The sequence below is a fragment of the Xyrauchen texanus genome, chromosome 7 (assembly GCF_025860055.1).
Source record: "Xyrauchen texanus isolate HMW12.3.18 chromosome 7, RBS_HiC_50CHRs, whole genome shotgun sequence".
Lineage (NCBI taxonomy): Eukaryota > Metazoa > Chordata > Actinopteri > Cypriniformes > Catostomidae > Xyrauchen > Xyrauchen texanus.
In genome coordinates this window covers 4085944-4099706 of record NC_068282.1, presented here as the reverse complement: position 1 = coordinate 4099706, position 13763 = coordinate 4085944, and the positions used below count along the sequence as shown (strand labels likewise).

The 13763-nt window shown below is 34.3% G+C and overlaps 1 protein-coding gene across 3 annotated transcripts in view; it reads left to right on the top strand.

The window, feature by feature from the left end:
* Positions 1–639: 639 nt before the first annotated feature.
* The window catches only part of LOC127646844 (plakophilin-1-like), a 24639-nt gene continuing 11515 nt past the window's right edge, over positions 640–13763 (top strand). The window contains exons 1-7 of one of the 3 annotated variants that reach the window (XM_052130754.1): positions 640–898; positions 3440–3546; positions 4852–5303; positions 8443–8584; positions 8942–9146; positions 9808–9976; positions 12607–12724. In XM_052130754.1, the coding sequence (XP_051986714.1) occupies positions 748–898; positions 3440–3546; positions 4852–5303; positions 8443–8584; positions 8942–9146; positions 9808–9976; positions 12607–12724 (1344 nt within the window). In that variant the 5' untranslated portion in view covers positions 640–747. Of the gene's footprint in view, positions 932–3439; positions 3547–4851; positions 5304–8442; positions 8585–8941; positions 9147–9807; positions 9977–12606; positions 12725–13763 lie in introns of all 3 variants that reach the window. The other 2 variants (XM_052130753.1, XM_052130752.1) reach the window with 2 other exon arrangements.

Below are 13763 nucleotides of genomic sequence, written 5' to 3'. Positions count from 1 at the left end.
AAACGTAACAACAAAATTAACAATAAAAATGCATTTAAATAAAATTGCAAATAGTGAAACTGTGCAAGCTCATTAATTATTCAAGCCTGGGAACACCTGCTTGGAATACTGGAGTAAAATGTACTTATTTTATTTACCAGTGAAATTCACTCAAATGAGCAAATAAACATGAAAATATATATAAGCCATTTTGGATCAACATATGATGACGCATGGCAAAGATAAACAATTATAAACAACATTTATTTATAAGCTTAGACCGTTCATTTTTACATGTCTGAATGTATTTAATATTTTCAATGTGAAAGTGCTTCATAATTTATGCCATATTTACTTCACCACAAAATCAATTTTATTTATTTATTTATTTATTTATTTTTAGCGCAAGAACGCGTTCTCCATAAAGTTCTCTACATTATTTTCAATAAATAAATAAATAAAAAAGTATTAATGTATTCATTTAACAATCCAGACACTTATTAAACATGTCTGCTGCTCTTATTAAAATCGATGACACTGTCACACTTCATCAAGTTTATCAAGTGTAATTGTAATTGTCGCTGTCTGAGAGCAGAAGAGCTTGTCTCAGCTGATGATTTTACCTGTTGGGCGTGAATCAGGGCGGGTTCATGTGAGTGAAACCCTTCATTTAACACACCAGCTTCACGGAGCTGATAGTTGGATCTTTTTACGAATTGGACCTCGCCTCTCTCTGGAACGGAGATTAAAGCACTTTAGTTGAGCAGAATGATGCCCGAACCTTTCAAATCGGCTCTGTCGTTAAAAGACTCGGAGGAAACGTCGCTCGCGCTGCCGTCGGATCGCGGTCTCAGATCTGCGCAACAGAGAGTTCTTGAGCAGGTTCACACCATCAAGAGGAGCAAATCCAAATACACCGGTAAAAGTGTGTCTACATTGACTTCACCTACCAGTGAGTTAATTTAACAGTTATATTTGGAAACAGAGATATTTTACTCGGCATATTTTTCGATGGTAGGCTATATATTTTATGGTGAAATCGTGGCACGTGGTCACTCACAAAATTATTTATTTATTTTTTTATTTTTTTTTTGCACATGGTGAAATCATGGCTTTTGGACACGTACCATGGTAATATCATGTGTGTGTGTGAGCGTGTATTTATCACTTTGTGGGGACCAAATGTCCCCATAAGGATAGTAAAACCCGAAATTTTTGACCTTGTGGGGACATTTTGTTGGTCCCCATGAGGAAAACAGCTTATAAATCATACTAAATTATGTTTTTTGAAAATGTAAAAATGCAGAAAGTTTTCTGTGAGGGTTAGGTTTAGGGGTAGGGTTAGGTTTAGGGGATAGAATATAAAGTTTGTACAGTATAAAAACCATTATGTCTATGGAAAGTCCCCATAAAACATGGAAACACAACGTGTGTGTGTGTGTGTGTGTGTGTTTATTTATTTATTTTGGCCACTTAACATGATAATAGCATGGTTGACTTCTTACGTGTTTACGTACTATGGTGTAATCTTTTTTTTTTTTGCACATGATAATATTATATTTCTGGCCATTTGTGGAAATTAAAAGGATTTGCATTTAAAAGTATTTTTCTTTATTTAGTGAAGTACCAATGGTAATACCAAGTTTTCATTTTTTTTGAACATGTACCGTGGTAATATCATGTTTTATTTTTTCTGTCATAATATCATGTTTTTTTTTTTTTGCCATTTTACATGATAATATCATGTAAAACTTACTATGTTTTTGTTTATGTACTATGGTTTTATATTTTATTTTATTTATTTATTTGTATATTTGCCATGATGATATTATATTTCTGTCCATTTTGAAAAATATATAAGAGATGCATCAAATGTTTTAGGATGATTTTCAAGCCAGTGAAAGTCGGATCTGTTTATTATAGCAATGTTTCTTAAATGTGCCTTGTCTGGGTGCTGTTGTACTTCATGGTCACTCACTCTGCATAGCCACTAGGTAAACAACTCCTCAAAATTTGCTTACTGGTTCTACATTTGTGTACAAGAGTTTCAAATCATGTCTCTTGATGTTGTCCCCGGGGATCAGAAAAGGATACGGAAAATATAAAAAAATGTTAACCTATAAAACACCATATAATTTGAATTCACTCTTAATATAAAGTATATTATTAGTGGTCAAACTGCTAAATTTACCTTAACTAAAAAAGTAAATGTTTTATATGTACAGATAGATCTAGTTAATGATGAGATCTATATACTGTACATCTACTATCTATAAATTGTCTATAGAAAATACAACACTGTAAAGAAATGAACATATGCTATATTGATAAAAATGACTTTAGTTGGTATGACCTGATGCTGTCAGGTTAATTCAGTCAATAAAATCAGTTAGTATGCTACATATGAAATGCGAAAATTTGTAAAACCTTCCACACACCTTAATATAATTTACGGATAGCATTTATAGGGATTCATTAGGAATTAAAATACACTACACATTTAAAGAAAGTGATTTTTGCTGCTTGTTCAATTTACTTAATTAAAATAAACTAAAGACTACATACATTTTGTTATAACTTGTTTTCTATCCATTTAAAGTTTTTAAATGGAAGTTTACTTAATCCATTTGAGTTGGGACTACATAAATACTTTTTATTGTGTTAATGTAGCATTGATGAAACCGGGCAGGGGATTTCCATTTCCCAGCATGCATTGCACGGGACTCGTAAAGAGTAAATGTTAAATTTGTGTTATTTTATGTTTTTTGCAAGCTAAAGGGGGATGCTTGATAGTGTTTAATGTTTGTTGAGATTTAGAAGTGTTTCTGTTATGTTGGATTTTTGGGGATTACCATTACGGTGAAGAGTGAAGTGGGCCGAATGGGACACGATAAGCTAAAATGAGCCGCCACGTTATGCAGAATGGGCCACAAAACGCGCCGCTATTTGCCAAAGGGGGCATAACTTTTGGGCCAGTTTCTATATAAAATCCCAGGTCGATTTCTCTTCCCAGTCCACCCCTGAATATAAGGGCCATTTAGTATACAGTATGGAAGGACTGATTTCCCCCAATTGATTGCAATTGTTGTGCTAACTATAGCATAGCTACTAAACAACACTCTGTAGTGCTACCAACCAGCATGCTAGTATGCTAACATTCACTTTTACTAGTTAGTACATGAAGAAGAAAAAACTGTTTATTTGAGTATCATTGACACATCTGATTTTGTTGGGTTTACCCATTTCAATTAAGTTATTTTTACTCAAAATGTTTGTGTTGGAATTGCATTGTAATTTTAAGTGAAGAAAACTCAAAAACATGGAATCAGTTTTCATGCCTGCATCAAGTTTAGTCAAACAGCTGTTGTTTTGAGTGCATATTCTTCATGAGCATTATGGTGCTACTGTACCTTGTAAATGTAAAAACGTGCCGAAAATATGTTATTTTCTTCAACTGCAGGTCCAGAGAGTGACGCTGTGTTTTTTGACTTCAAGTTCTCTCCTACTGTGGCTCTCAGTGGACCTTCATTCAACAGAGGAGACAGAGGAGGAACCATGACAAATGGGGTAAACATCAAATCAACATCAAATGTTTCTTCATCAATCATGTATTTGCTCCAGTATATATTATGCTTTTTTCTTAACAGTTTATCACACATCCCTTTGTAATTTATTGATGCAGAACTAAATAGTTTAAAGCATTTCAAGAGAAGTTTCTCACAGTTGGGCAGGTAAAGCATATTTTTCTTTTTACAGTTGGTTTAACACTGAGTCATCTATTCAGATAACATTAGAAATGATGTTAAGTGTCAAATGGGTTTTAGTTTGCAACAAATAACCACTGTGAATATACATTTTTCTCAAGTTGAAATGCTTTTTTAACATAAAAACAAAAGGACCATTGAATAAATTATGCAATTCATCTATGTAAGCTCTCTGGTCGATGGAAGAAAAGCGAAGACCATCTGTACGTGATTTTACATTGTACTAATAATCTACAGTATTCACAGCATGTATATAAATTCACCGAACACTACACTGTTATGCTTTAGCCACTGACAGGCTTGTTCACATTTTTGTTTAAGAGAAAAAACCATGATGAATCCAAACCGCTCCTCACCTTTACTTTTTATGACTCACCCTATTATTTAATTTCCAAACTTCTTTGCGTTAGGGTGTATTTGCTGGAACCTAATGCCATCTGTGCTGTTAAGTGACTTGTTTGGTTTCAGTGGCGCATATAATGCTGCATGCATTGTGTCAGAAGACGTTTTGCGTCATGTTGTCTTAGCGCTTAATACCCTCTTTTAACATTATGGATGGGATAAAAGTTTGGACACACCTACTCATTCTTTATTGTTACTATTTTCCACATTTTAGAATAATAGTAAAGTCTTCAAAACTATGTAATATCCCAAATTGTAGTATGGATATTATGTAGTGACCAAAAATGATGCTATGTTATGCTACGTTTTTGTATCAACATGGTTATTATTAGTCAATCGCTCATAAAGTGATTCTTAATTTTGAATATAAACAGGGCTGAATTGGTAATCTGGCATACCGGGCATTTTCCTCAGGGGCCGATCAGGGGCGGACTGGCCATCGGGAGAACCGGGCGGGCCGGTTGGCCAGCCGCGAAATGGGCCGAATGGGCCACGATAAGCTAAAATGTGCCGCCACGTTATGCAGAATGGGCCACAAAACGGCGCCGCTATTTGCCATATCGGGCATAACGTTTGGGCCAGTTTCTATATAAAATCCCAGGTCGATTTCTCTTCCCAGTCCACGCCTGAATATAAGGGCCATTTAGTATACAGTGTGGAGGGACTGAACTACTTTAAATCATCCCATCACTGTTTCTATGTCCAGGCTAAGCAGCGGCAGAGCTTTGTTCGCAAGTCCATGAACTCTCGACATCGCAGCACTCAAAGGACAACAAGCACCGCCAGCTGGAAAGATCAGTCATACTACACTTTTACAAACACTCCCGCCACCCAGCCCAGACCCATCACTCAACCTTTCTGCACCAAAGTCACCCACAGTGCTCCAGACCTTGGCTTCCAAACCATAACAAATGGCGGCACCGCCCACCAACAAGGCCAAGCCAGCAGACAGACCTTTCACAGGACGGAGAGGATCTTCAGTCATCCTGTACTGAACGGCACTAATCTACCTCTTGGTTATGGCACTAGTGTGAGGGTTGCTAACAGTAGTCAGGTGTACAATGTTCCAGCTGTCAACAGACGACCATCTTCCATCCAGTCCAATGGAGACTCCAAGATGCCAAGACAGGGCAAGACTGGGCAAGCCAATGTCTCTGAGTGAGTAGAACTAACTTACACCTTTACCGCTTTATGAAGTTCAGGTGCTCTGTTGTTTGTTCATTATTATAGTAAAAGTAATATTTTTTTAATATTAGTGTTAGTGATTCATATTTTTGTTGAAGTGGTTGTATTTGAAGTGTATTTTTTACTTTTACTGTTAGTATTAATATTAATGTTTGTGTTGGTATTAATACTTTATTTACTGTTAGTATTAGTTGTAGAGTTGGTGTTAGTTTTAATACTATTTCTTGATTTTAAGTGGGCCTGTTAGTTAGTTACTGAGTTAGTTACGGAGTTAGTTAGTTAGTACTAGTATTCATATTAAAGTTGTTGTTAATATTATTTTTTACTGTTAATATTTGTTTTGTTTGTTAGTAATAGAGTTGGTGTTAGTTTTAGTATTATTTCTTGATTTTAAGTGGGCCTGTTAGTTAGTTAGTTAGTTAGTTAGTTAGTTAGTTATAGATTTATTAAGTTAGTTAGTGCTAGTATTCATATTAAAGTTGTTGTTACCATTAATATTTGTTTTGTTTGTTAGTATTAGTATTAGAGTTGGTGTTATATTACTATTAACTGTTTGTATAAGTTTTAGTTGTTAGAATTAGAGTTGGTGTTAGTATTCTTTTTACTGTTAGTTAATTAATTAGTTAGTTAGTACTATTATTAGTATTAGAGTTGGTGTTCGTATTATTTATGCTGTTTTAATGCCTATTAAAGTTAGTTAGTCAGTCACTCAGTTAGCTAGTTAGTTAGTTGGTACTAGTATTCATTTTAAAGTTGTTGTTAATATTATTTTTTACTGTTGATATTTGTTTTGTCAGTATTAGTTGTAGAGTTGGTGTTAGTTTTAATACTATTTCTTGATTTTAAGTGGGCCTGTTAGTTAGTTATAGATTTATTAAGTTAGTTAGAACTAGTATTCATATTAAAGTTGTTGTTAATATTATTTTTTACTGTTGATATTTGTTTTGTTTGTTAGTAATAGAGTTGGTGTTAGTTTTAGTATTATTTCTTGATTTTAAGTGTGCCTGTTAGTTAGTTACAGAGTTAGTTATTTAGTTAGTACTAGTATTCATATTCAAGTTGTTGTTAATATACATTTTTACTGTTGATATTTGTTTTGTCAGTATTAGTTGTAGAGTTGGTGTTAGTTTTAATACTATTTCTTGATTTTAAGTGGGCCTGTTAGTTAGTTAGTTAGTTAGTTAGTTAGTACTAGTATTCATATTAAAGTTGTTGTTACCATTAATATTTGTTTTGTTTGTTAGTATTAGTATTAGAGTTGGTGTTATGTTACTATTAACTGTTTGTATAAGTTTTAGTTGTTAGAATTAGAGTTGGTGTTAGTATTCTTTTTACTGTTACTTAATTAATTAGTTAGTACTATTATTAGAGTTGGTGTTCATATTATTTATGCTGTTTTAATGCCTATTAAATTTAGTTAGTCAGTCACTCAGTTAGTTATGGAGCTAGTTAGTTAGTTGGTACTAGTATTCATATTAAAGTTGTTGTTAATATTATTTTTTACTGTTAATATTTGTTTTGTTTGTTAGTAATAGAGTTGGTGTTAGTTTTAGTATTATTTCTTGATTTTAAGTGTGCCTGTTAGTTAGTTACAGAGTTAGTTATTTAGTTAGTACTAGTATTCATATTCAAGTTGTTGTTAATATACATTTTTACTGTTGATATTTGTTTTGTCAGTATTAGTTGTAGAGTTGGTGTTAGTTTTAATACTATTTCTTGATTTTAAGTGGGCCTGTTAGTTAGTTAGTTAGTTAGTACTAGTATTCATATTAAAGTTGTTGTTACCATTAATATTTGTTTTGTTTGTTAGTATTAGTATTAGAGTTGGTGTTATGTTACTATTAACTGTTTGTATAAGTTTTAGTTGTTAGAATTAGAGTTGGTGTTAGTATTCTTTTTACTGTTAGTTAATTAATTAGTTAGTACTATTATTAGAGTTGGTGTTCATATTATTTATGCTGTTTTAATGCCTATTAAATTTAGTTAGTCAGTCACTCAGTTAGTTATGGAGCTAGTTAGTTAGTTGGTACTAGTATTCATATTAAAGTTGTTGTTAATATTATTTTTTACTGTTAATATTTGTTTTGTTTGTTAGTAATAGAGTTGGTGTTAGTTTTAGTATTATTTCTTGATTTTAAGTGTGCCTGTTAGTTAGTTACAGAGTTAGTTATTTAGTTAGTACTAGTATTCATATTCAAGTTGTTGTTAATATACATTTTTACTGTTGATATTTGTTTTGTTAGTATTAGTTATAGAGTTGGTGTTAGTTTTAATACTATTTCTTGATTTTAAGTGGGACTGTTAGTTAGTTAGTTATAGATTTATTAATTTAGTTAGTACTAGTATTCATATTAAAGTTGTTGTTACCATTAATATTTGTTTTGTTTGTTAGTATTAGTATTAGAGTTGGTGTTGTATTACTATTAACTGTTTGTATAAGTTTTAGTTGTTAGAATTAGAGTTGGTGTTGGTATTCTTTTTACCTGTTAGTTAATTAGTTAGTAGTTAATACTATTATTATTATTAGAGTTGGTGTTCATATTATTTATGCTGTTTTGAGGCCTATTAAATTTAGTTAGTCAGTCACTCATTTAGTTAGTTTAGTTGGTATTACAGATGGTGTTAATCTTATTTTTTACTGTTAATATTTGTTTTTGTAGTATTACGGTTTGTGTTAGTATTATTTATACTGGTTGTAGGCCAGTTAGTTAGTTAGTGTTAATTTTTTTTGTTTGTATTAGTGTTAGTACTAGACTTAGTGTTTTTTTACTGTAAGTAATAGTAAAATATAGTAATAGTATTTTTATAATGGTTGTCGTTCTATTAGTGTTAGTTAGAAAATGAGTTAGTAAGTCATTTATTTATTTATTAAGTTGGTTATTTAGTTAGCTAGTATTAGAGTTGGTATTCGTACTATTGTTAGTATTACAGTTAGTGTTTTTTTATGGAAGTGTTAGTTTTGTTTTAGTATTAAAGTTGGCGTTAGAAGTAGAATTATTTCTTGAAATATTAGTTTTAGTCTTTAGTATTAGCATTTGTTTGTCCTGTAAGGATCAGTTGTTAGTACAACGTGTTGCATTAACTGGTATCACTCTCACTCATTTGTCCTCAGGATGAACACCGAGAAGCTGATGGCTGATTTGACGATGAAGGATGCAGTGGATTATCTGTTCAGTCCAGATGAAAAGTATCAGCTGTGTGGCTCTGCCTACATCCAGCACACCACCTTCAAAGACGACAAGGCCAAGCAAGAGGTGTGGATTTGTAATTAAGCCTGAACTGTCAGTTACAAAGCACTATAAAGTTCTATGGTGTGACTATGTTTAGTTTTTATAAATATGCACCATGGTAATACCATGGTATTCTTTAGAATGCGATTTAAATACTGTGAAATATGAATGGTACTCAATAAGACCTATCAAAGTAGGTGATGGTAATCTATACCATGGTACTAATATTCATGTACCATGATATTTACCTGGTACTCCAAGGTACTTTAGACAATGCCATCATACAAAAAACATCGTAGTATAGGTAGTATCGTTGTAATTTTTGTAAGTGTAATATTTTTTTTGGACATAATAGCATGTTATCTCTGCCTGGTGCCACAGGTGCTGACCCTGAAGGGCATTCCTCAGCTGGTTAACCTGTTGAACAGCCCCAGTCCTCAGATCCAGGAGACAGTGGCTGCTGCCCTGCGTAACGTGGTGTTCAAAAACCAACCTAATAAAGAGGAAGTTCAGCGCTGCGGAGGAATCACACCGGCCGTGCAGCTGCTCGGAGACACCAATTCTGAGATGAAGAAACACTTGACAGGTGACCTTGCTTCCCAGTTTGTGTCATATACATCTCACTCACATGCACTGATAAGATGAGTATGTCAACGGCAGATTAAGCCTCCGCTGTTTTTTGGCACACCTTGTTTTCTAGTAAAAATATCTAAACAACTTTTAAACAAAAATACTTCAGAAGCAAAACTGGGTAATATCATTTGACTCGTTTTAAAAGAATATGCATTACATTTATTTCTCATACCCTACTGGTAAATCGTTTTTTTTTTTTAATTATTGTTTTACACAAACTCACTTAATAAAACAATTTGCCAATGGGATAAGAAAAATAAATGGTAAATATTCTTTGAAAGCAAGACTTAATATCATAAGCGGTAAATGCATTGTGTTTTAAGTATGTTTAGATATTTTTACTGGAAAACAACACAAAAATTCTCATTTAAAAGTATAATTTGTTTTTGCAGTGCCAACACTTTTATGCCAAAGAGTTGATCTTTGTTTATAAAGTCTAAACCTTTAAAAGACACTAACCACAGGAATGTATTCATTATTTGGTGCTAGTCTTCCTAATCAGACAGATAAAATCTCAAATTTCATCATGGGTGCTTTGTAATATTCCAAGGGCATGAAAGCACTCTTAAATTAAATTATTATATTGATTCTTCTGTGGTTTTCTTCTTTGCCAGGTTTCCTGTGGAATCTGTCATCCACAGACAGTCTTAAACCAGATCTGCTCCACTCAGCTCTGCCTGCGCTCAACAAGAAGGTTATAGAGCCTTTTTTAGCCAGTAAAGACAACAATGATAACACAAGCCTGGCACTAGACATCTTCAACAATGCCACGGCATGCCTACGGTAAGGAATGGTTACATTGTTATAAGTGAATACGGTTCTGAGTGGCATATCCGTGTTTCTTTAACTCATATCGCAGGGGTTAATTTTATTAAAACAAACAGATAAAAAAAAAAAAAAAAGTAATTTTTTATATATGAAGGTCATATTAAAACTGAATTGTAAACATTTTACCAGGCCTTCATCATATATGTTTGGTACTTGATAAATGGAAGTGGAGCGTAGTTCTAGCGGGAAGACCAGCAGGTGTACATCACATCATTAGCTGGGTAACTCTTAGCCAATCGCACGTAAGCCATTGCTTTATAAGTCCGCTCACAATCTATCACATTGCTGTTTCGGTGTGCTAACACGGCAACCTCCACCTCCCCACCACCACCAGTTGAGCCCTGTCCCGCGGGGGGTAGGCTCCTCGCCCCTGCCTCCTATCTCCGGCAGGACATGACGGTTCCGGGTACAACTACCTCGGACTGCCGGACGGGGCCTACGCCAAAGAGAGAGACATTACTTCCTGTTTTACATTTATCAAATAAATGGCATCTCAAACTTCACTCAAGCCTGCGTGTCTTCCCGATAGAAATGATTTTACAGTGTTAACCTTGTCACAAATTTAAACTATGAAATTACACTATATAGGTTTAAATTATGACATCTTTTAAACTATAATAATTAAAAAAAAAAAAAATAATAATAAAAAAGGTGAGCTGAATATTTTTATTGGGTGTAATTTCCAATCAAGTTTTCCAATCAAGTAATTTTGTGTATTTAAGATACAGAATTTTTTTGCTATGAAATCAGCCTTGGCTAGTCAAAGTGGTCTCCATTTTATTTCAAAAACATTAAAAATATCAGTTCAATCTGCATCATTTAATCACAGAGAATTTTCATGAATTTAAAAAAAATATATAAAATTATATAAATCTCCCCTGGTGCAGGTGCATACACTGTTAGACATTGTTAGCAGACACATTTAAAGGAGAAACAGTTTAAAAAATGTTTTAACGAGACTTTACTTTCTAAAGTCAACAGGGTTAACAGTGCCTGAAGCTGAAGAAACACCTATATGTATATTTTGAAATGGGTAAATTGTATCAGATACTGATTTTATTGCTGATTACTGCTGATATTTTTTACCAACATTTTGGAGATTTCGTTTTTTCCCCATTTAAGTAAAGAGGGGCTGTTTATAACGGAAAATAGCAGATTCAATATCCATTGGAACTCCTTTATAATTGTTTAAAAAGCTTCAAATGTAAATAGAATAATATACAAGAATGAGTAGGCGTGTGCTGACCTTTGACCGGTACTGTATGTGAATGAAAGTGTGATACATAATCAGGCAAAAGTCAGTACGTTATTGCTTGACCCAGAGAGGCCTATTTGACTTCTCTCTTAACCAGGAAATGAAAGCTGTACAAATATTTTAGCTAGGAATATATTGACTCGCCTAGTGTTTATTTATATTGCATCATAGGACCATAAGTTGGGCAGAGCAGACACTGGAATTTGCCCTTAAATAGTATAGGATAGGAAAGTTCACCCAAATAGAAGATTCTGTCATTTGCTCACCCTCATGTTGTTCCAAACTCATATGACATTCTTCCTTCCGTGGAACACAAAAGGAGATGTTAGACAGCATGTTAAATGTGCTGTAAGCGATTTTAGCCGTTCTGCTTCCACGAGACTGAGCTGTTGAATTAGCCACGCCCCCTCTTTCCAAAACCCCGAACTCTAAAGATACCAAATGAACTTTGTTTTTTTATTGTTTTTATTTTAAGGATTTTCTACCATTTTCTGCCCAATTACCTCTGCCCTCGTGGTGGTGTAGTGACTCGCCTCAATCTGGGTGAAGGAAGAATCTCAGTTGCCTCCGTGTCTGAGAGCGTCAATCTGCACATTTTATCACGTGGCTTGTTGAGCGCATTCCCGCGGAGACCTAGCATGCGTGGTGTCTTCACGCTATTCTCCGCGGCATCTACGCACAACTCACCACGTGCCCCACCGAGAGCGAGAACAACATTATAGCGACCACGAGGAGGTTACCCCAATGTGACCCTACATACCCTAGCAACCGGTCCAATTGGTTGCTTAGGAAGCCTGACTGGAGTCACTCAGGACGCCACAATGAACTCATGATGTGGTAGTCAACGTCTTTACTGGCTGAGCTACACAGGCCCCCTCCTAATGAGCTTTATTGAGACCGACATCATGCAGAAACGGATGTTAAAAACAACAACAGCAAAATAGCGCCCCCAACTGACAGCTGTTATGAACAACATGGCATAAAAATGGCAGTAAGCCTCAATAATTCGCTGAAAGTACAACACTATAAGAACGTGGAAAATGATTGACGGGTCAAAAGCGTCAGAGACAGCAGCCCGTGGACACATTTTTGTTTGCTGTTCACAGAGTCTAGAGCTGTCACAGAGACCAGTGAGATATCTCACGAAGCTTATTTAATTAATATCTTAAAGGGAGTGGGAATGTTTTTGCATCTTTTCCCCGAATAAAATCGCTTGCAGCACATTTAATCTCAGTCAGTGTTTGTTTGTCAGGCTTTGATGAATTCTGGGATGAAGCCAAAGCTGAAAACTGATATGATCTGATCGTCTGTTTCGCTTGTTTGATGACAGAAACCTGAGCTCATCCAAACTTGTGAACCGGCAAGTCATGCGCAACTGCAAAGGTCTTATCGACTCGCTCATGGGCTACATGAACAACTGTGTTGATGCAGGGACTCCATATAACCAGGTATGCCTGCCGTTTAAATCCACTACTGTAATAATGATTCAGACGTTGCGTGATGTTCAGTAAGTTCAGAATTAAGGTAAAGCCATTCTTCAAATCATAACTAAATATTTTCTGTTTAAGTTTGGGTGAAGAACGTTGGCATGGCATTTATGATTTAATGTTGTCTTTTTTCCTGTTGTTATTTATTGATGCTCAAACGTTGAAAATCCCTCAAGGACAGTTTGAGCACTAGGCGTGTCCATCAGAAAAAGTGCATTACTCATTCTCAGTTAATGACCAGATTTATCGAGCATGTTTAAACATTTACAGAACTGTCTGTTTAAGTGGATTGATCAATAACTTGAGCGTCTTCATTTTGCAACAATTGTGATTGTCACTTGGCATAACTTTCAAGCCAGACAAACTTGCACATACTTTTGGCTAAATCTGGCTGCAAATATAACTGGGATATTTGGTTAGTTCACAAATAACATGTCAATGAACTTGTTTTTTTACATAAAGATTTTAGGTATATACAGACACACACACACACACACACACACTTTGGGGTTTAAAAGTCTGAGACGATTAGTAACATTTTCTCTTCACAATGTTTATTTGCTTTAATATTATTATTATTAGTATTATTAGTTTTACCAAAATTTGAAAACTTTTATTTATTTCCAAGTTTTAAATAGATATTTGAATGCCAGTTTTTCCATTTGGTCTCAGACATTTTGGACCCTTTGCATATATCTGTAAAATTTTTTTTTTTTTTAATGCTATTACTGTTCAGCATTTCTTTGAAGTTGCTGACCATTTATTTATTTTTTATTTTTTATTTTTTATTTTTTTAAAGGAATATTCCGGGTTCAATACAAGTTAAGCTCAGTCGACAGCATTTGTGGCATAATGTTGATTACCACAATAATTATTTTGACTCATCCCACCTTTTCTTAAAAAACAAAAACAGAAATCGATGTTAAAGTGAGGTGTTTACAATGGAAGTGAATGGGGCCAATTTTTGGAGGGTTAAAGGCAGAAATGTGAAGCTTATAAT